Genomic DNA, 24,475 nt, shown 5'->3' with positions numbered 1-24,475 from the left:
AAAATATAACTGCTAAAATAAAGAAGCCAATAGTAAACTGAGTAGTAAAAATGATAGCACTTGATAGTGCAAACAAAAAATTTTCCCAAGAGAAATCAGGAAATTAAAGGACAGATTATGAGAAAAATGAAATGAAGGAATAAAGGTGACTACACATATATAATGGGAATCCAAGAAGAGAATAAAAAAGAATAAAATGAAAAAGAATAGTTAATAATTTTCCAGAATTAAAGAAATATATCCTTAGATTGAAAGGGCTGTATTAATACAGCACCAAAAAGAAATGTAAGAAAGAGGTATCTACCACTAGAAACATTATGGTTAAACTAAGATTAAGAAACATTTCTGAAAGCTTCTAGAGAGAAAAATTAGATCACTTACAAAGAAAGTAACCTGACTGCTCCTGGATGCATGCACAAAATTACTTTAATACTTTCAGTACCTGTCTCTTTATGGGAGAGGGGGAGGAAAGGGAAGACATACTAATACATATAGACAATAAGCACAAATACGGTTATCAAAAATTAGAAATAATCAGACATAGCATAGTTACAGATTGTAAAGCTTTCAAACCAGCTGAAGAAAATCTGATTCAGACAATGGAAGGAGGGGGAGAAAAAAGAAACAAAAAAGCATAATAAATGGAAAACACAAAATAAGATTGAAGACATGAGGCCAAACATGGAAATAATTATAATAAATATAAATGGGTTAAATTCATTGATTAAAAGATACAGATTCTCGCATTATTAAAACAAAAAGATCCAGCAATATGGTGTCTAAAAGAGACACACTTCACAATAACAGCTAATATAACACTTATTTGTTCACTATGTTCTGAGCACTTTACTTGTTTTAATTTGTTCAATTCTCAGAAGAGCCCTATATGAGATAGATTACTAGTATTGCCATTTTACAAATGAGGACACTGAGGCACAGAAAGATTACATAACTTAAGGTAAAACAGCAAGTAAGTGGTGAAGACAGAATTCAACACTAAGCAGTGTGGATTTAGAGACAGGACAGCATTCTTAGAGGCTACGTTATGCAGAAGGATTGAACATAAGGGTTTAGTGGGGGAAGAAAAAGACAAGGCCCATACGAAACAAAGGAAAGCCAGGTTAGCAATTTTAATACCAGACAAAACAGAATTTAGGACACAGAAAAGGCCACAGTGGTCAAAAAGAAATCTTTATAGTATTCTTCTCATCAGAAATGTTCAATTAGCTATATAAAAGAAAATTTGATAGCATTTCTAAGAGAAGCATAATTTTAATAATGCACTGAGTACATATATTAATCCATTTATTCCTCATAATTCCAGGAAAACAATTATTTTTATCTCTATTTCAAAGATGAAGAAACTGAAGCTGGAGAAGTTAAGCAATGTGTTACTCAGCTAATAAGAGGTGGAGCCTGGACTTAGACTCTGGAAAGTCTGGCTCTGGAGCTTGAGTTCTGGATCATATGGCATTACAAACAGAAGAAAAGGGTGGACTGTTTAATAAGCAGTATTGGGAGAATTTGCTCACTATGTAAAAACGAATAACACTGGATCCTTTCTCATTCACAACACAGATATAAAAAAATAAGCTTAAAGACCTATCCAAAAAACAAAAAGCCGTAAAGTTAACAGAAGGAAATGTAGGAGAATATCTTTGTGAGTGAGAAGTTCTTACTATCTCCAAAGCACAAACCATAAAGGGAAAAATTAATGGAATTTGACTATCTCAAGGTCAATGACTTCTGTTCAAGGAAGAATACCACAGGCAGAATTAAGAAGGGAACCAGATGAGAAGATATCTGCCATGTCTATACTCAACAAAGAATTGATATGCAAAACACACAAAGAATTCTAGTACACAGGCAGAAAGAAATACAGGAAACACAACAGAAAGCTCTGTATCCCTATCCTTTTTCAATGTGCTACTTTTCTTCATAGCAAGTGTTACCACTGACTTTATATGTCTGTCTGATATATAATAAATTGTTACTATCCACAGACATACAGCACTTACTGCCTTTTGAATATGCATATGTGTATTTATTTTATTGAATAATAGCTACAATGTGAAGGCAGGGAGTATTTTTTTTTCTATTGTTCACTGCTCTATTTATAGCACATATAAAGGTGCCTGGCACATAATGGGTTCTTGAAAAACATTGGAAGGAAGGAAGGAAGGGAGGGAGGGAGGGAGGAAGGGAGGAAGGGAGGAAGGAAGGAAGGAAGGAAGGAAGGAAGGAAGGAAGGAAAGAAAGAAAGAAAGAAAGAGGAAGAAAGAACTTCAAAAGCAGAAATCCAGAGAGGTAAATCGGTAAATAAAGAACTACTCAATCTCCCTAGTACTCACAGAAACAAAAATCAAAACAAGGTGCTACTTTTCAAACATCAAACTGGCAAAGTTATAAAATAAGGAATGCCAAGTGCTGGTGTTTAGGGAAACAGCAACCTTCCTACATGGATATGGGAGTACACACTAGTGCAACTGTTTTGGAGTAATGAGACAATTCTGATTGAACTGAAATATATATATACATATATCTCCCACAGCCAAGCATTACCATTCCTAAGTATATATCCTAGAAGAACACTTGTGTGGGTACATACATTGGATATTCATTTCAGCACTTTCTGTGGTAGTAAAGATTTAGGGGCAACCCATGTGGCTATCACTATAGAAGAGATAAATAAAATGGTGTATATTCATCAGGAAAATAGTAAGCAGTGGTGAGAAGAAATGAACTTGTCCTACAAATGGTAACATGAAAAGGTCTCAGAAACATGTAGAAAAATAAAAAAGGCAAAAAATTTATGCTGGAATGTCATTATAAATATGTGTTTATTCCTCAAATCGAATCACATATAACAATATTATATATTTTTCATAGCTATACAGATATACAAATATAGTATTGCAGATGGATGGGAACATATTAAATACTTGAGACTGTTTGTCTAAGAGGAGTGAAAAGTGACTGGTGATGAAGGGCAAACACTAAAATAATATATAAAAATCCAAGAAGAATTTCCTTTAGTTCAAGACTCCACGATGCTTCCAGCTTAGGGAAAAGGCGAGCTGGCATATCTTCCACCTTGATTCCTTGGCTGCCCTTGTCTTCTAGCACCTTGCTGGCACCTCCCCCTAGAGGGAAGGCACTGGGGTGACAGAGCAGGATCCAGGTTTGTGGTCCTGGGTTCCTCATATATCTCTTGCTATTGACACTTCATTTTTTTTTTTTTTAATTTTTATTTATTTATTTATTTATTTACTATGGCTGTGTTGGGTCTTCGTTTCTGTGCGAGGGCTTTCTCCAGTTGCGGCAAGCGGGGGCCACTCTTCATCGTGGTGCGCGGGCCTCTCACTATCACGGCCTCTCTTGTTGCGGAGCACAGGCTCCAGACGCGCAGGCTCAGCAATTGTGGCTCACGGGCCTAGTTGCTCTGTGGCATGTGGGATCCTCCCGGACCAGGGCTCGAACCCGTGTCCTCTGCATTGGCAGGCAGATTCTCAACCGCTGCACCACCAGGGAAGCCCGACACTTCATTTTAAAACAAACTGACTTCAGGAAATATCCACATTTTAAGGGATTTTCTTGAATCCAAGGGCACAGAAAGATTGAATGGAGATGCCAGACTGTGCAGCTGTCACCACAGAAAGAACGTTAGTCATTTTTGAGGAATCATGGAGGAAGGGAAACATGCCAGGTGACGAGAGAGGGGCAAATATCTCAGTTTTCAAGAAAATAAAAGAAAGAGCCTATAAATTACAGACTAGGGAGTCTGGGGTGATCTCCATCAATATTACGGAAAAGATGTGTCAAAATCAACTCCCTTTACTGTTCATTCATGAGCAATCGACACTCCATAATGGGTTGGCTAACTATGGCCCCAGGGTCAAATCCAGGCAGCATCCTATTTTTACATAAAGTCTTATGAGATCATAGCCACACCCATTCACTTACATATTGTCTAGAGCTGCTTTCAAACTACACTGTCAGAGTTAACTAGTTGTGACAGAGACTGTATGGCCTGCAAAGCCTGAAATACTATCTGGCTCTTTACAGAAAAAGTTTGCCCACCCTTGCTCCATTTTAATGTTCCCTCTTGGAAAATGCTACCTGGAATCATCTCTTCTTTCGTGCCTCAATATAAAGCCCACCAGGAGGAGCTTCAAGATGGTGGAAGAGTAAGACGCGGAGATCACTTTCCTCCCCACAAATACATCAGAAATGCATCTACATGTGGAACAACTCTTACAGAACACCTACGGAACGCTGGCAGAAGACCTCAGACCTCCCAAAGGCAAGAAACTCCCCACGTACCTGGGTAGGGCAAAAGAAAAAAGAAAAAACAGAGACAAAGAATAGGGACGGCACCTGCAGCAGTGGGAGGGAGCGGTGAAGGAGGAAAGGTTTCCACACACTAGGAAGCCCCTTCACTGGTGGAGATGGGGGGTGGTGGAGGGGGGAAGATTCGAAGCCACGGAGGAGAGCACAGCTACAGGGGTGCGGAGGGCAAAGTGGAGAGATTCCTGCACAGAGGATCGGTGCCGACCAGCACTCAGCAGCCCGAGAGGCTTGTCTGCTCACCTGCCGGGGCGGGCGGGGGCTGGGAGCTGAGGCTCGGGCTTTGGTCGGATCGCAGGGAGAGGACTGGGGTTGGCGGCGTGAACACAGCCTGAAGGGGGCTAGTGCGCCACGGCTAGCCGGGAGGGAGTCCAGGAAAAGGTCTGGAGCTGCCGAACAGGCAAGAGACTTTTTCTTGCCTCTTTGTTTCCTGGTGCGCGAGGAGAGGGGATTCAGAGCGCCGCCTAAACGAGCTCCAGAGATGGGCGCGAGCCACAGCTATCAGCGCGGACCCCAGAGACGGGCATGAGATGCTAAGGCTGCTGCTGCCGCCACCAAGAAGCCTGTGTGCGAGCACAGGTGACTATCCACACCGCCCCTCCCGGGAGTCTGTGCAGCCCGCCACTGCCAGGGTCCCGTGATCCAGCGACAACTTCCCCGGGAGAACGCACGGCGCACCTCAGGCTGGTGCAATGTCACGCCAGCCTCTGCCGCCGCAGGCTCGCCCCGCATCCATACCCCTCCCTCCCCCCAGCCTGAGTGAGCCAGAGCCCCCTAATCAGCTGCTCCTTTAACCCCGTTCTGTCTGGGCGGGGAACAGACACCCTCAGGCGACCTACATGCAGAGGCGGGTCCAAATCCAAAGCTGAACCCCGGGAGCTGTGCGAACAAAGAAGAGAAAGGGAAATTTCTCCCAGCAGCCTCAGGAGCAGCGGATTAAATCTCCACAATCAACTTGATGTACCCTGCATCTGTGGAACACTTGAATAGACAATGAATCATCCCAAATTGAGGTGGTGGACTTAGGGAGAAACAATATATATATATTTTTCCCTTTTTTGCTTCTTGTGAGTATGTATGTGTATGATTCTTCTGTGTGCGATTTTGTCTGTATAGCTTTGCTTTTTACCATTTGTCCTAGAGTTCTGTCTGTTTTTTTTTTCTTTTATTACTTAAAAAAATTTTTTTTTCTTAATACTTATTTTTTATTTTAATAACTTTATTTTATTTTACTTTATTTTATTTTATCTTCTTCTTTCTTTCTTTCTTTTTTTCTCCCTTTTATTCTAAGCCATGTGGAGGACAGGCTCTTGGTGCTCCAGACAGGCATCACAGCTGTGCCACTGAGGTGGGAGAGCCAAGTTCAGGACACTGGTCCACAAGAGACCTCCCAGCTCCACGTAATATCAAACAGTAAAAATCTCCCAGAGATCTCCATCTCATCACCAAGACCCAGCTCCACTCAACGACCAGCAAGCTACAGGGCAGGACACCCTATGCCAAACAGCTAGCAAGACAAGAACACAACCCCATCCATTAGCACAGAGGCTGCCTAAAATCATAATAAGGCCACAGACACCCCAAAACACACCATCAGACATGGACCTGCCCACCAGAAAGACAAGATCCAGCCTCATCCACCAGAACCCAGGCACTAGTCCCCTCCACCAGGAAGCCTACACAAACCACTGAACCAACCTTAGCCACTGGGGACAGACGCCAAAAACAATGGAAACTACGAACCTGCAGCCTGTGAAAAGGGGACCCCAAACACAGTAAGTTAAGCAAAATGAGAAGACAGAGAAACACACAGCAGATGAAGGAGCAAGGCAAAAACCCACCAGACCTAACAAATGAAGAGGAAATAGGCAGTCTACCTGAAAAAGAATTCAGAATAACGATAGTAAAGATGATCCAAAATCTTGGAAATAGAATGGAGAAAATAAAAGAAACGTTTAACAAGGACCTAGAAGAACTAAAGAGCAAACAATAAATAATGAACAACACAATAAATGAAATTAAAAATTCTCTAGAAGGGATCAATAGCAGAATAACTGAGGCAGAAGAACGGATAAGTGACCTGGAAGATAAAATAGTGGAAATAACTACTGCAGAGCAGAATAAAGAAAAAAGAATGAAAAGAATTGAGGACAGTCTCAGAGACCTCTGGGACAACATTAAACACACCAAAATTCGAATTATAGGCGTCCCAGAAGAAGAGAAAGAGAAAGGGACTGAGAAAATATTTGAAGAGATTATAGTTCAAAACTTCCCTAATATGGGAAAGGAAATAGTTAATCAAGTCCAGGAAGCACAGAGAGTCCCATACAGGATAAATACAAGGAGAAACATGCCAAGACACATATTAACCAAACTATCAAAAATTAAATACAAAGAACAAATATTAAAAGCAGCAAGGGAAAAACAACAAGTAACACATAAGGGAATCCCCATAAGGTTAACAGCTGATCTTTCAGCAGAAACTCTGCAAGCCAGAAGGGAGTGGCAGGACATATTTAAAGCAATGAAAGAGAAAAACCTACACCCAAGATTACTCTACCCAGCAAGGATCTCATTCAGATTTGATGGAGAAATTAAAAGCTTTACAGACAAGCAAAAGCTAACAGAATTCAGCACCACCAAGCCAGCTCTACAACAAATGCTAAAGGAACTTCTCTAGGAAGGAAACACAAGAGAATGAAAAGACCTACAATAATAAACCCAAAACAGTTAAGAAAATGGTAGTAGGAACAACATATCGATAATTACCTTAAAAGTAAATGGATTAAATGCTCCAACCAAAAGACACAGACTGGCTGAATGGATACAAAAACAAGACCCGTATATATGCTGTCTACAAGAGACCCACTTCAGACCTAGGGACACATACAGACTGAAAGTGAGGGGATGGAAAAAGATATTCCATGAAAATGGAAATCAAAAGAAAGATGGAGTAACAATTTTCATAACAGACAAAATAGACTTTAAAACAAAGACTATTACAAGAGACAAAGAAGGACACTACATAATGATCAAGGGATCAATCCAAGAAGAAGATATAACAACTGTAAATATTTATGCACCCAACATAGGAGCACCTCAATACATAAGGCAAATGCTAACAGCCATAAAAGGGGAAATAGACAGTAACACAATCATAGTAGGGGATTTAACACCCCACTTTCACCAATGGACAGATCATCCAAAATGAAAATAAATAAGGAAAGACAAGCTTTAAATGATACATTAAACAAGATGGACTTAATTGATATTTATAGGACATTCCATCCAAAAACAACAGAATACACTTTCTTCTCAAGTGCTCATGGAACATTCTCCAGGATAGATCATATCTTGGGTCACAAATCAAGCCTTGGTAAATTTAAGAAAATTGAAATTGTATCCAGTATCTTTTCCGACCATAACGCTATGAGACTAGATAGCAATTATAGGAAAAAATCTGTAAGAAATACAAACACATGGAGGTTAAACAACACACTACTTAATAACCAAGAGATCTCTGAAGAAATCAAAGAGGAAATCAAAAAACACCTAGAAACAAATGACAATGAAAACACAACAACCCAAAACCTATGGTATGCAGCAAAAGCAGTTCTAAGAGGGAAGTTCATAGCTATACAAGTCTACCTCAAGAAACAAGAAACATCTCAAACAACCTAACCTGACACCTAAAGCAATTAGAGAAAGAAGAACAAAAACACCCCAAAGTTAGCAGAAGGAAAGAAATCATAGAGATCAGATCAGAAATAAATGAAAAAGAAATGAAGGAAATGATAGCAAAGATCAATAAAACTAAAAGCTGGTTCTGAGAAGATAAAGAAAGTTGATAAACCATTAGCCAGACTTATCAAGAAAAAAAGGGAGAAGACTCAAATCAATAGAATTAGAAATGAAAAAGGAGAAGTAACAACTGACACTGCAGAAATACAAAGGATCATGAGAGATTACTACAAGCAACTATATGCCAATTAAATGGACAACCTGGAAGAAATGGACAAATTCTTAGAAATGCACAACCTTCCGAGACTGAACCAGGAAGAAATAAAAATATGAACAGACTAATCACAAGCAATGAAATTGAAACTGTGATTAAAAATCTTCCAACAAACAAAAGCCCAGGACCAGATGGCTTCACAGGTGAATTCTATCAAACATTTAGAGAAGAGCTAACACTTATCCTTTTCAAACTCTTCCAAAATATAGTAGAGGGAGGAACACTCCCAAACTCATTCTACGAGGCCACCATCACTCTGATACCAAAACCAGACAAAGATGTCACAAACAAAGAAAACTACAGGCCAATATCACTGATGAACAGAGATGCAAAAATCCTCAACAAAATACTGGCAAACAGAATCCAACAGCACATTAAAAGGATCATACACCATGATCAAGTGGGGTTTATCCCAGGAATGCAAGGATTCTTCAATATACGCAAATCAATCAATGTGATAAACCATATTAACAAACTGAAGGAGAAAAACCATATGATCATCTCAATAGATGCAGAGAAAGCTTTCGACAAAATTCAACACCCATTTATGATAAAAACCCTGCAGAAAGTAGGCATAGAGGGAACTTCCCTAAACATAATAAAGGCCATATATGACAAACCCACAGCCAACATCGCCTGAATGGTGAAAAACTGAAACCTTTTCCACTAAGATCAGGAACAAGACAAGGTTGCCCACTCTCACCACTATTATTCAACATAGTTTTGGAAGTTTTAGCCACAGCAATCAGAGAAGAAAAAGAAATAAAAGGAATCCAAATCGGAAAAGAAGAAGTAAAGCTGTCACTGTTTGCAGATGACATGATACTATACATAGAGAATCCTAAAGATGCTACCAGAAAACTACTAGAGCTAATCAATGAATTTGGTAAAGTAGCAGGATACAAAATTAATGCACAGAAATCTCTTGCATTCCTATACACTAATGATGAAAAATTTGAAAGTGAAATTAAGAAAACACTCCCGTTTACTATTGCAACAAAAAGAATAAAATATCTAGGAATAAGCCTACCTAAGGAGACAAAAGACCTGTATGCAGAAAATTATAGGACACTGATGAAAGAAATTAAAGATGATACAAATAGATGGAGAGATATACCATGTTCTTGGATTGCAAGAGTCAACATTGTGAAAATGACTCTACTACCCAAAGCAATCTACAGATTCAATGCAATCCCTATCAAACTACCACTGGCATTTTTCACAGAACTAGAACAAAAAATTTCACAATGTGTATGGAAACACAAAAGACCCCGAATAGCCAAAGCAATCTTGAGAAAGAAAAACGGAGCTGGAGGAATCAGGCTCCCTGACTTCAGACTATACTACAGAGCTGCAGTAATCAAGACAGTATGGTACTGGCACAAAAACAGAAATATAGATCAATGGAACAGGATAGAAAGCCCAGAGATAAACCCATGCACATATGGTCACCTTATCTTTGATAAAGGAGGCAAGAATATACAGTGGAGAAAACACAGCCTCTTCAATAAGTGGTGCTGGGAAAACTGGACAGCTACATGTAAAAGAATGAAATTAGAACACTCCCTAACACCTTACACAAAAATAAACTCAAAATGGATTAAAGACCTAAATGTAAGGCTGGACACCATCAAACTCTTAGAGGAAAACATAGGCAGAACACTCTATGACATAAATCACAGCAATATCCTTTTTGACCCACCTCCTAGACAAATGGAAATAAAACAAAAATAAACAAATGGGACCTAATGAAACTTAACAGCTTTTGCACAGCAAAGGAAACCATAAACAAGACGAAAAGACAACCCTCAGAATGGGAGAAAATATTTGCAAACAAAGCAACTGACAAAGGATTAATCTCCAAAACATACAAGCAACTCATGCAGCTCAATATCAAAAAAACAAACAACCCAATCCAAAAATGGGCAGAAGACCTAAACAGACATTTCTCCAAAGAAGATATACAGATTGCCAACAAACACATGAAAGAATGCTCAACATCATTAATCATTAGAGAAATTCAAATCAAAACTACAATGAGATACCATCTCACACTGGTCAGAATGGCCATCATCAAAAAATCTACAAACAATAAATGCTGGAGAGGGTGTGGAGAAAAGGGAACTCTCTTGCACTGTTGGTGGGAATGTAAATTGATACAGCCATTATGGAGAACAGTATGGAGGTTCCTTAAAAAACTAAAAATAGAACTACCATACGAGCCAGCAATCCCACTACTGGGCATATACCCTGAGAAAACCATAATTCAAAAAGAGTCATGTACCAAAATGTTCATTGCAGCTCTATTTACAATAGCCAGGACATGGAAGCAACCTAAGTGTCCATCGACAGATGAATGGATAAAGAAGATGTGTCACATATATACAATGGAATATTACTCAGCCATAAAAAGAAATGAAATGGAGGTATTTGTAATGAGGTGGATGGACCTAGAGACTGTCATACAGTGAAGTAAGTCAGAAAGAGAAAAAGAAATACCATATGCTAACACATATATATGGAATCTAAAAAAGAAAAGAAAACGGTCAGAAGAACCTAGGGGCAAGACGGGAATAAAGATGCAGACCTACTAGAGAATGGACTTGAGGATACGGGGAGGGGGAAGGGTAAGCTGGGACAAAGTGAGAGAGTGGCATGGACATATATACACTACCAAACATAAAATAGATAGCTAGTGGGAAGCAGCCGCATAGCACAGGGAGATCAGCTTGGTGCTTTGTGACCACCTAGAGGGGTGGGATAGGGAGGGTGGGAGGGAGGGAGATGCAAGAGGGAAGAGATATGGGGACATATGTATAACTGATTCACTTTGTTATAAAGCAGAAACTGACACACCATTGTAAAGCAATTATACTCTAATAAAGATGTTAAAAAAAGTTACATTAAAAAAAAATAAAGCCCATCATATTACATGCATTTGTTGTTTCTCTCACTGCTCTCTTGGCAATATGCCTTTTGTTTTCCGAGGATCATCTTTCTGCTAGGATGCTGTCTCTCTTTTCTCTTCACTCCATGTCGCACAGCTTCTAGACAGCCATGACTTACTATTCTATATGATCTCAACTCCTGGAACTCTAGTCTGGATCAAGACACTAAACCTTTAATTTGCCCTAAGTGGGGATCGCTCAGATAGGTTTATTAACAAGAAGGTAATCACTAGAAACCATAAAGGGTTCAAGGAGAACCAGTTACACCAAACTAACTCTGCTTCCCTTTCCCACATGGTGCGATCACTAGTTTGACAGATCAGATAATGCCGTAGATTCTATATACCATGTCCTTAGCATATTGGAAAATGAAGTCCTTTCATTCTATCACTGTAGAACTGAAGGAGAAGTGTAAATTATCTCTTAGGTGGATCTGTATTTGACTGAAGAACATACTAGAGTAGTACCGATTTACTGATTGATGTAAAGCTTTAGGGAGGCCTTTAGTGTGAGGCTGCAGAGCTCTGTACTTAAAACTGCTGAACAGAAAAGAATCATAAAGAATTGGAATGTAGCTACGGAAGACACGTATGTGTACTCCAAATGAGCAAGATACAAAACAGAAAAAGACCGAAATGAACAAGATATAACTTAAGAAAGATGGTGATGGAAATCAAGTTAGCAGTTATCCTTGGGAAGATAATAAAATACAGGAAGCATGAGGGGGCATCTGGGGTGCTGGTCATGTTTGGGTGATTGACACGGGAGCGTGTTCACTTTGTAAAAATTCACTGAGCTTTACACTTATGCTTGATGTACTTTCCAGTACAGTCTAACTCTGTTTTATCAGAATTATACAATCTGTGGTTCTAATTAGTGTGTGTTTGTGTATGTGTGTTAGTGATGGTGGTTTATGTAAACTGAGTCACATCTAAAACTATATAATGAATTACAGTGGGATTCTATAGCATTTAGATTTCTCATAAGTTTTTAGATATTTTACTGTCCAATATGGACTTCCCTGATGATGTACATCATCATAATTGGCTACCAGGCTATAATATGGCCATTTATTTCCTTTAACATTACTCAGTAGAGGTAGAAAAGCAAATGAGACGAACAGGGCTGAGCAACTTATTATTATATTAACACAAAATATGGGCATTTTATGAAGTTATAAAATTTATTCAGTGTGTCCTCTTTTAGCCATACATGTATGAAAGAAATATTCTCTCAACATTGCCAACATTTATTCATATTTTCTTGGAAGCAAATATATGGTTGACATTCATTAAGCGTTTGTAAGTCTTCTCAAAGCCAAACATCTGCTTGGCATCCAACATGTTCACAAACTTCTTTCTTTAAAGGAATGTCTGTTGAGCATTTATTAGCTTCATTTGTGCTTTATGACTACCCTTTAAGTAGAACATTTATTTAGACAAATCCTTAAAGTTTAAGACAATCCCAAAAGATTCAAGAAGCGGATCTGTCTTGACCCTTTACTTAACATTCTCAGGCTATGACAGAAAGTATTCAAGGTGTCCCTTTAGACGCCTTCTTGGAAGGCCCCTCGATTGGACTCAGGTGAAAGGTTTTGCCTGGAATGCCACTCCCGAGTGAGGACACTCACTGAAGTCAAGTGTTTTCTTATGCACTATGGGGAAAAGGGCCTAAAAGGGGGTTAAACTTTGATTAGAGATGTTGCAAGTAGGGAAAAATGCTTACTTCAATTTCACTTCTGCTTTTCAGAAGACATGAGTACATAAATTATGTAGGAGAACGGTGATTACTAGACAGTCTAAAAGCTTGGAGGCTCTAGGCCAATTTTAAACCAACTGTCACAGAACATAAGTTTCAAAATATGTTTAAGCTAAACTGACAACTACAGAAAAAATGTAAGATTCTTTGAAAGGCTGGCTTATGTGAACTGACGAGGATCTCTGAAACCACATGCTATTTAACACACAGAGATGCTCCACTGCAACGTTCCCACTCTCTTCTGGAGGGAATATTAAAAGAGGTAGAACAGATGCTTCCCTGAATTAAGCAGATCCAAGCAGTAGACAGACTCTTCCCAGCACAGAGTGGCCAAAAGAAGTAGGGTTCATCCAAAAACTGAAAGGGCTAGGAGAGGTCCCCTGGCCTAGTAGCTCTCAAGCTGGAAGAAGCTAACCCAGGAAGGGTGCCTGTGTGCACAGGTTTCCCACCTTTCTATGCCAGAGAAGCTCCAATCTTAACTGCTGTAGACATTCATTCTCCCTGGAGTATTTGAATCACTGCTATATGCTAAGCTCTTCATTTTACAGGTCACAAAACCAAGGCCAGAGTGATTCCATTAGGTATCCAAAGTGCCAGAGCAGTGAAGCGAGCACAAGCATTTCATAAATCCCCAGCTTAGGTGCCCTTCTATCAATTATACAACCTGTAAGATCTTAGGGCATAAAATATTGGCAGCTGAGATGAGAAAGTATTTATCTGGTACAGTTAGTTTGTAGAATAGCCCTTGATCTTAGCTGTGTACACAAATCTCCATGAGTCTTGGAGCAAGCCTTTTCCCCCTCTGCTTGTCCAAGGAGTTCCAGGGAGTCTGTGAAATCCCTTAAGCGGTACATTCAATTTTACATGTTTGTATGAAATCCATAGCTTTCATTTGTTCTTCAAAAGTATCTGTGGGGCTTCCCTGGTGGTGCAGTGGTTGGGAGTCTGCCTGCCGGTGCAGGGGACAGGGGTTCGAGCCCTGGTCTGGGAAGATCCCACATGCCGCAGAGCAGCTGGGCCCGTGAGCCACAGCTACTGAGTCTGCGCGTCTGGAGCCTGTGCTCCGCAACAAGAGAGGCCGCGATAGTGAGAGGCCCGCGCACCGCGATGAAGAGTGGCCCCCGCTTGCCGCAACTAGAGAAAGCCCTGGCACAGAAACGAAGACCCAACACAGCCAAAAATAAATAAATAAATAAATAAAAATTAAAAAAAAAAAGTATCTGTGATCACACCAAATGGTAAAAATCAGTGTACCTGAAGAAGGGACTAGGAAAACTTACCAGAAACTCCTATAACATAACATGCATGTTTACTATTAAACTACTCAGGTTATACAGGTAAATTCGCACATTGGTAAAAACAAAAACTGCACAGTACCTATGAAAATACAGTACTTGGTAGACTGATAAAAAACAGATTTTATTTTACTTCTTGGATTTTACATAACTGAAAAAATTATTTGATGTATAACATGCAACCTTCACTCTGTAAACCAAAACCAGCACTCCAAAGCCCTGAATAATTTGGGGGCCAGGGGATTATTTCTGTCTCTAAGTATTCCCTTTAGAAAATGATGGTGAGTAAGAGATGTCATGACAACTGACAGAGAACAACTGTTTCTTTCAATTCAACTGTAGACTCTTCAGGGAAAACGCTCATCTTTATAACTCTGTCAATTAGGCAAACACTAAAAACTGCCTCCTGCCCTTCATGCTGATAATGTCAGGGAAGAAAAGTGGCTGATGTAATCCTGAAGATGGAGCTAATGTCCAGAGCCTCATTATCCATTAAGGGAGGCTTTCCCCCTACTTCCACTCTAGCAAAGAGAAGACGGCCGAGGAAGAGCAGATGCTGAATTATCTTCATGTGTGGACTGACAAGAAAGAAACTGTAAAGTCGTTTGAGGGAAAAACCTAGAAAGCCAGCATGAACATAAACTAATTTGAGAAACAGTGCCCTACTGTATTTTGAAATAATATTCAGTATTTATCTGGAGGGTTTCTTATAATGGAGTAAAATAGAGAATTTCCTGAGGCTAGGAGATTACAATCATCTGAGAAACCAGGAGTAAGAATGCGTGCATTTAACTGTAAAGAAGGATATGCAGAACTGCCCACCTATTCCTCACAGTGAGGAATCATCATGGAAATTATGCTTCAAGGTCAGTAAGCTAAATGACAAGAAGATGGTCTGTGCCAATAGTTTAAATGTCAAGCGGCACCGGGCCAAGAAGGTGCACAGATATAAATCGGGCAGTGGCACTGATGTAATTATGGGCTTAGACGAATGAACCACAGTCCTTAGGGGAAAAGAGAGAATATGAAGGTAATTAGAGGAAAAAAGCAGAGGAAAGTTTTTTACTTTTTAAAAAAACCCCTAAAACTCTAAATAAAACTCAGTGTCTGCAGAGGGACCTGCATGGTCCTCAAACATGCATAAAACAGGATGGAGGGAGGGAAGGGCCACCCACATCTTTATAAGCTCAGTGTCAGAGCAGAGCTGCACGTGCGCGGCAGTGTGTGTCCCTCCCAGGGGCCTGGGACCTGGAAGGGCGCCGAGGTCCACGTGACTCGTGAGCATCCAGAACGAGGATCTCAGGAGGGAATTTCGCAAGCACAGAACATATTTTTTTCTCCCTGGACTCTGCTTTCTAGCTTTTCTCTCCCTCTGCTATTGTTTAATTTTGTGGTTCGACTTTTTGAAGAATGGTGGGAGGTACCGTGTTAAGCAATGCTCTAGGAATGAGGCTCAGCTGCGATGAAATCGGCCTCCCACGTCTTTCAAACCAGCTGTGAGTCTGCTTAAAACACAAGGCAGACACAAGTACGAAGGAGAGCAGGCAGGACGTCCTGTTCATCCTGGTATGGGCAGCATCTCTCCCCAGCACACAGTCGGCACAGAACGGATGCCGGCTCAAGGGGACCGGTCATTTTATCTAAACAGCTCTGTGGTCCGTTCTGTTTCTGAATAGGAGCCAACAGCCATATCACTTAATGTGCTTTTGAGCAATCTTTTGTTGATCCTTGTGCCTCCGTTAATGAAAGTGACTAAACAACCAAGTCTGGCACAAAATTATCCTGATGGGAGAGCATCAGAGTTGAACATTACTAAGACCTGGTCAAGAGATTTACAAAGGAACCAAGAAATGTCACTGGAGAAGCAGATATTAAAAAATCATGAGTATCCTCATGCTTTTAATTTTTATTTATTTACTTTTAACATCTTTGTTGGAGTATAATTGCTTTACAATGTTGTGTTAGTTTCTGCTGTATAACAAAGTGAATCAGCTATATGCGTACGTATATCCCCATATCCCCTCCCTCTTCTCATGCTTTTTAAATAAGACAGTCAAGAAAATAATTTCCAATTTTTTCTTCATGGTTAAGCAGAGTCTGATTATTACTACTACTAAATATCTGTAAACTGTATTGCCTAAAAGCTTTATAGTAATAGTATTTATTAATACATGCCACAGAGAAGAAAAATTAAATGAAATAATTAGATTCCTAGGAATAATAAGCAACTCTCTTAATGCTCTGAATATAATATAATTTTATAGGCTGAAATGACACTTATCAAGGATATTTATTAAGTATGGTTTAAACTATATTTCACAAAAAAACCCCACTGAAATTTAGGAAATACCTATAAGGCATGGCTTATAAGTTTGGAGACAATATCATATACAGGATATTTAAGTAAATAAAGCCTGGACCAAAAAAAGTTTTAAAAAGCAGAAGATTCGGCGGGCTTCCCTGGTGGCGCAGTGGTTGAGAATCTGCCTGCCAATGCAGGGGACATGGGTTCGGGCCCTGGTCTGGGAAGATCCCGCGTGCCGCGGAGCAACTGGGCTCGTGAGCCACAATTGCTGAGCCTGCGCGTCTGGAGCCTGTGCTCCGCAACAAGAGGGGCCGCGATGGTGAGAGGCCCACGCACCGCGATGAAGAGTGGTCCCCACTTGCCGCAACTAGAGAAAGCCCTTGCACAGAAACGAAGACTCAACACAGTCATAAATAAATAAATAAAAGAACGTGAATTTCTTTAAAAAAAAAAAAAAAAAAGCAAACTGGGCTATTCATTAAAAAAAAAAAGCAGAAGATTCTTTTATTCATAAATATATTTTAAAAGAAAAAATAAAGGTCAATAGTACAGTTTTAAAGATAATGTTAAAAGCACAGATTCTGAGAAATTCTCCGGAAGCCCTGCTAGTATTTCATCTCGCATGAAGAGAAAGCAATTTGAGAAACTGCTACCCAACGCCTAGTCTGACCAGCTGGTAAGATTCAGTAAGTGGGTGGCAAAGAGGAAAATCCTTGCATTTCATGGTGACCAGAGGGGAAGAGACTGGGCATAGTCATAAATATACTTTAAGTTTTAGGAAGACATTGTTAAAACAATTTAGTCAAAGACATGAGGAAGATTCTTTGACAAGAAGTTCAGGAAGGATTGGAGCTAAATAGTTCACAAAAATACAATTCTATGGAGTAGGTCTTGATACCTCAAAACAGATTTTAATTTAGGATATAGGCAATATTATAAATTAGAGGGCAGAAGATTACATGGTCAATAAACAGCCTTCAGAAAAATGCTCAGCTATTTGGAAAATGATTCAGTTAGTGTCTCCCATCATGCATTCCCCCAAATAAGTCCAAGCAACAGAATCAAAGATTTAAGTGTAGAAAACAGAACCTTTAGAGAAACAACCCTGGATGGAAATGCAGGTAAATAAACACAGAATGGCAAGAAACCTGCCAATTCAAATTATGAACAATAATCATTAATGATTGTCAGGACTCACTTTCAAAACTCTGCTAATAAATGCTATCCCAGTTTGTGAACCCTGAGTGAATGAATTAATAAATAAATAACCCGACATTTATGGATTCTGGATAAAATAACTTCAAGGAACTTTAAAAATCAAGAACTTAGGATCCAGTTGCTCATTACTGAAATCTGACAATACCGGGCTTCCCTGGTGGCGCAGTGGTTGAGAATCTGCCTGCCAATGCAGGGGACATGGGTTCGAGCCCTGGTCTGGGAAGATCCCATATGCCGTGGAGCAACTAGGCCCGTGAGCCACAACTACTGAGCCTGTGCGTCTGGAGCCTGTGCTCCGCAACAAGAGAGGCCGCGATAGTGAGAGGCCCGCGCACCGCGATGAAGAGTGGCCCCCGCTTGCCACAACTAGAGAAAGCCCTCGCACAGAAACGAAGACCCAACACAGCCAAAAATAAATAAATAAATAAATTAAAAAAATAATCAGTTAAAAAAAAAAAATCTGACAATACCATGGAGAACTTACCTGCAGCAAATAACAGCTTTGCACGACAAAGCTAAGTCCAGAAAATACTGCCGTACTCCAAAAGTTAAGGCATACTTGAGGGTTTTCCCATCAATTATAAGAGCAAAGTCATTCTCTTTCCGAAGAGCATCACCAAGGGTAGTGCAGTGACGACTGAGAGTTTCCCTTGTTCCCTGTAAAATTAAACGAAAGATGCCCTCAACATTTACTCCCATTTGTTCTACCAAGGTTGTTCAGCAACTTCTTTTAGTTATTTTTAGTGCTTTTCATGTTTCAAATTGCTTTCACATACCTCCACTCATCTGATTCTCACGAAAGCCCCTCAGAGAAGACTGGACAAACATTATCAGAAAAAGTGAGTGACTCCCTTAAAGCCATACCCTGTTCCTAGCAGGGTTGGGACTCGACTACACGTCACCCATTCCCCTGCCATCTTTGCTCATTATTCCAACCACACGGTCACAATCTTCTTAAAATATTTTCAGTACATTATCTTGTTAAAGCATAACAACATTGAACTAGTCAAAATTGCTTAGCTATGAATCAAGGGGAAAAGTTGGGGAATATAATTTAAATAATTTATGGGTATTCTTTCAGAAGTTGTCAATGCGACTGAAACTTAATTCTCAAGAGGAGGAAATGTAGTATCTGTAATCTCTTGCCACTTCATGAATTGGTGTCTATAACTTTAATCGTGATTTCATGATGCTGTATTTCAGCTGGGGATGGTGACATGTGGCCTAGTAAGTAATCTTGATGGATTGAATAAAAGAACCCCTTCCATCAATGAAGAGTTCACTTTCAGGCACAATAAAAACCTTTAGTGTCAAGGAAGGCTTTGTTCACCTCAGCTATATAGAGAGGCTGTATTTGTCTCCCTCTGTTAAGAACTATTGCTTTCCCAGCTCTTCAAAGGGAAAAAATTTCAAGATACTTAATTTTTCTCCCTAGATCCTGTAGACTCTTCCTAGAACCTGATAGGGACAGCTTCTTATTTCAACGGAGCCCTAACATTATGATGAAACAGAACACGGGCTCTGCACAAGGAAATGTAAGGAACAATTACCTTCCGATTAGAGTTTTGTTCTGAGTGCTAGTATCTGAGCCCGCAGTTATTTATATAATAAATTTAACAAAGCTATGTTTATATAATAAAATACACCTATATTAAAAAATAATACATAATAATTTTTGTTATATTAAAAGGAGATATAATTATTGTTCCAATTTAAGACTGTGGTACAGTTATTTGAGTTATCTTCGCAAAGAGGGAAGCAAAGACAGAGGTAATTAAAATTTTATATTGGGGATTTTTGAAGGTGTTTCTACATTCATATTTCAAATGTGGTTCACACTATGTTCTGGAATTTCAGGATCTGTTTATTGAAATAACAGAACTGTGTTGTACCATAAAGTAAGACTGCCCAACCCTCCGAACACTGGAACTTCATTTAAAACTTCCCCTGTTCCTTGTTACACACAGTGACATGAAGGACCACCATATAGTAGCATTCTTTGCAAAATTTTCTGTTCACACTTTACATCGGGGGGAAAGAGCTGTTTTAATTTGCAGGCCTCACTCTCCTATTTCCTACTAGAAATTTTTGGCCCAAGAGAATTTTAAGAAAAGGAGGTAAAAAGTGTCAGCAAGATTCTGCAAGCAAAATTTATCAATGACTATCCGTAGCAGATTACCCTGGATTGTCTTAAAAGCAAATTCCCATAGACGAAATGAACAAACAAGCAGATTAATGCACGGATAAAAAATGAAAATAAAATAAAACAATATTTAGCACGTACCACACACCAGTCATGGTTCTAAGGGCTACACACACAGATACAATACTTCAGTTAACACTTACTACAACCCTGTGCAGGAGGCACAACTATTGTCCCCATTCTGCAGATGATAAGCATGAGACTTAGAGTTTAATTTCCTTGCCCCAAAACACATGGCTACTAAGTAGTGAAACCAAACTCAGAATTAAATTTCTGTACTAGCTAGTCTTTCTCTACATTATCCAGCAAAAACAAAACCAACAGTACCAGGCATAGCAAATCATAAGTGGAATCCCCATACCATTTCCCCTGTTGTTTCCCTAGAGCCCTCATCATGTTTCTCATCTTGTCTTTACCACCAACAGAGCCCTCTCTTTACAAAACAAACTTGAAACACAAATCAGGTCTCTTCTTGCTCTAAAATTTTTCAACGGCTTCCTACTGCTTACATGATAAAGTCTAAAATCCAAGTCCAGCTAACTTTCGTTTGCTTTTCTCTTCACAATCTTGACTCCTTTATTCCCTCTCTCTGGACCACCCTTTCCTCCTGAGATATTCCACTATCTTTGAAACCAAGCTGTCCTCCCAAGCCCTCCCAGACTCACTCCATGCTATCATGTGTAATTCACTCTATGCTAGCAAGACCCTCAGTTCCTTGAGGGGAGAGACAACGTTTAATCTGGTTCCCAGCCACAAACAGTGCCTGTAATTACAGATGCTCGGGAAAGACATATTTATGGAATGAGAGCACTGATAAATTTTGATTTCACCCTACTGGAAGCACTCCATTTCCCCTCTATTATCACTTCTGATTTCAGAGAGAGAGAGAGAGACAGACAGGCAGTCAGTCTTCTCCTTCGTGCTCTTTAATTTTCTAGAGAATAATGGGGATTATTACTTTAACAGTCTTTCAAACCAAGGCATTGTCCACTAAAATGCATGTCTGTGTACCTGTGTATTTATTTGCTTGCCTGCCTATCTACCTATCTACTTACCTATCCATCCATCCATCCATCCACCCACCATCCATCCATCCATCCGCTACTCTGTTTTTTAGTTTTGCCCAAGTCACTCCTGATCTGAAAACCCAAATGAAACCTGAGATGTATCTCAGGAGGACTTCAAATTTCTTCATAGATCAGCTGCAAAGCAAGACTCAAAGTCAAGTAAACCCCTAGCTGTGAAAGCCCCCTCATGAACCAGCCTGTTTGACATAGTCCTGTGCGTCCCATTCTCCCTTCTTCTGAGGGTGTTCTCTAACACCTTAAAATGTATTGAGAACTTATTTGTGGCGTCAGCACCCCTGGGTTTCCTGGCTGATTATCACAGATCTTCAGCAAATCAAAAGGTGTCAGGAGATGTAACAGAGATCACATTTCAGAAGGTGAATCAAAATCTTCGCACAGTGAATTCTCCAGTCAGCCTACCTAGGGCTCAAGGTAACAACAGAAAAGCTGCAAACACTTTCTTATTTTAGTTTACAGTTTTATTTTGTAAGTAGCTCTGTTGTTGGCTGTGTGCTGCCAGTTACATGTTATATTTCACCCTTATTTATACTGCCAGGAGTATGTTAAAATTCTTTTATTTATGAAAGTTTATTGCTTCTCCCTAAGCCTGGGAGCCATACTTTATGGCCATATTGCATTGAAGCTTATCTCCTGTAGCTAGAAATAAATTTATTACTACATTAGCTGTTGCTTTGTTTTCTTTTTGGCTACTGAAGGGGGAAATGTTTAAACATTTAAACTTAGTGACATGTGAAAGTGTAAATATATAAATGAGAAGCTAACTCAGAAAAAGGATAAAAGACCACAGAGTACAACAACATAAAAGCTCTGTATCTCCTTATGCTACAAAGTCTTATTTGTGGGCTGAAAGAAAAGGAGCATTTGTTGCTACAATCAGGGAGAGTCAGAAGTAAAGGCAGTTTGGGGAGACAGACAGGCATTCAGGCGTCTCACCAGGCGGGGACCCAGGTATGGGAAGGAGCTGCAGGGAAAGCGGGATTTGCCTGCACCTCTCGCAGCCTGCATCCCATGTGGACACGATAGTTGAGCATTCAGCTCTCCTCTCCCTGCCCAGGGGCTGCACCTAGCCAAGCGCTCATCAGGGGCCCTTATGAGCTCCTCCAAGCTCTCCTGCTTTGCCAAGTCACAATTCAGTCCACAGCCAACACTTCTCTGTTCTTAGTCCTGACACCACAGGGACTAAGAAGAGAATAAAATCACCTCCCCCTGAGGACAGGCTCTACTCCAGCTCTCCTCTCTTACATGGGTGATCATTACTGCTGATCTATACTTTCACCCAGGCCTAGCCAATTCCACTGTTCCCAGAGGTTACTCCAGACCTTTTCTTCCCTTCTTCAGACTCCAAATTTGGCTTCTGTTAGTGCAGCAAACATCTACCTGCTTTACTGAGAACATTGGTACCAAAAATAATTCTCTCAACTTTCCTTTCTTAACCTCAAAACTTCCCTTTCCCTAATCCTCCCTAATTCCTGAGCTGGGGGGAAGACCTGCCTTCTTTTCTCACCTCTGTTCCTCCCCCTTCTCCCCTGCATCTTTATTCTCCCCCACTGTCACTCTTTTTTTCCTTTAAGACTACATATGGAAAGCAATGAACAAATAAATAAGCCAAGAAACATCCCCCTGACTCTAGTTTTCCTGAGTCCTCAAGGTGACATGAATACCTCCACCTTTTGGATTCTCCAAATATGTGTTTATACTTACACAATGTAGAGTGATGTATAATTGCTTATCTGTTTATATCTCTACTTCCCTGCAGGACTGAGGCCCTTGATAAAGAGATGAAATAAAATCAATACAAGCTTGGTAATAGGAGAATAACCAAATTATTAATGATTGGAGAATACCTTGTGGGAAGTTACAATGATTTTGTTGTGTGACCATTTTGAGGATCGTTTTTTGCTGCCTGTAAAACTCCTGTGTAATCTTGGATACTTTTAATTAGAGCAATAAATAAAATGTTAGTGTGCTTATTTTATTGCAGAGGAAATGGAGAACAAAGTGGTGGTTATGATCTAACATCTCCTTCTATCTCATATAACGGAAATTGTCTAATGAATATAATGGAATCAACACCTAGACTAGTTACTTAGTGATCAAGTAGATTATATAATAGTGGATTAATGAGAAGAAAACAATGTGTATTTGGTTTATAAGAAACATGATTGGAAAAGAAAAAAGAAAGAAAGATGCTTGGCAGATAATTAGGTCAAGCACAATTCCTCACAAAGATAACTCGGACCAAAGGGCCTTAATAAAGTTCTATTTGAATCTTTAGGGTATTACCTGGCAAAACAGATAACATGTTCATACAGTACCTGTCGGGGAGGGGGAAATTTCCCACCCTCTGCTTCTTGAGTTTTTTTGCTGGCCTAATAATTAAATTGGCACAAGACAGATTAACAGGAGGGAAAAAAACCCCAATTTAATCAGTACACATGGAGGTCTCATAGAAATGGGACCTAAGAAGTGACCAAAGCAGGCAGTTTTTATACTTTTTAGACAAAGAAACAACAAATTTGTAAAGAATTGACAAGACAGAGACATTTAAGCTTGGGGTAGTAAATCAGTGAGGAAGTAAGAAGTTTTGTTTAAACAGCCTTCTTGGCCCGGAATTTCCTATCTCTAGTGATAAGGATGTCTATCTACCTCCTGGTGCAGGGCAGGTACTTTTCAAATGGGAGATTTATTTCTTGCTTTCTAAAGATAAAGGAGGGTTGGAATGTTCTTCTTGGATTGGCTGTTTCTTAAGTAACTTTAATTCAAAATATTCAATATGCCAGTCTGGCATATTTTAGGGTGGCCTGCCCTGACCCCCAACATACCCTCCAATAAAATAAAATAACAACAATTTTTAAGAAATCAAAGACTGGCAGCTTTATGATAATCTTTTAAAATTACTTTTACATGACCTTTGCCAAGGAAATCTTTGATAAAAATCACAGAGGGCACCCTAGACAATGAACACAATTTTATAGTGAAATAAATTGAAAGCCCTGACTTGTTTGGAAAGTATCATAGCGTACAAGATGTCGTTTGCATTTTGGCAAAAACTCTGCTTGGAACTCTAAAGAACCCAGAGGCCAGATGTGCAAAGAACATGTTAGGCCACCTAAGAACTATGATTTTGATGGCCCCAAATGTAATGTTGCAGAAAGCACTTGCATAAAAACGGCCCTTTTCAGCCTCTGGCCTTTGGTTTTTCTTCCTGATTCCTTTCAGGGGTTTACAGGACAGATAGTCTTACTTAGGAACATATCCAGGAAACACCCCAGTAGAGAATGTGGAAATATCCCTAAGG

The 24,475-nt window shown here is 39.7% G+C and overlaps 1 protein-coding gene across 3 annotated transcripts in view; it reads right to left on the bottom strand.

The window, feature by feature from the left end:
• The window catches only part of ATP8A1 (ATPase phospholipid transporting 8A1), a 233,779-nt gene that overhangs the window by 59,616 nt on the left and 149,688 nt on the right, over positions 1 to 24,475 (bottom strand). For all 3 annotated transcript variants that reach the window (XM_007178756.3, XM_007178757.3, XM_007178755.3), the window contains one exon: positions 18,371 to 18,543. In XM_007178756.3, the coding sequence (XP_007178818.1) occupies positions 18,371 to 18,543 (173 nt within the window). The remainder of the gene's footprint in view (positions 1 to 18,370; positions 18,544 to 24,475) is intronic.

This window comes from Balaenoptera acutorostrata, chromosome 5, assembly GCF_949987535.1.
Source record: "Balaenoptera acutorostrata chromosome 5, mBalAcu1.1, whole genome shotgun sequence".
NCBI lineage: Eukaryota > Metazoa > Chordata > Mammalia > Artiodactyla > Balaenopteridae > Balaenoptera > Balaenoptera acutorostrata.
Note: the sequence above shows the minus strand (reverse complement) of the source record. Positions and strands in the feature narration are given on the sequence as shown.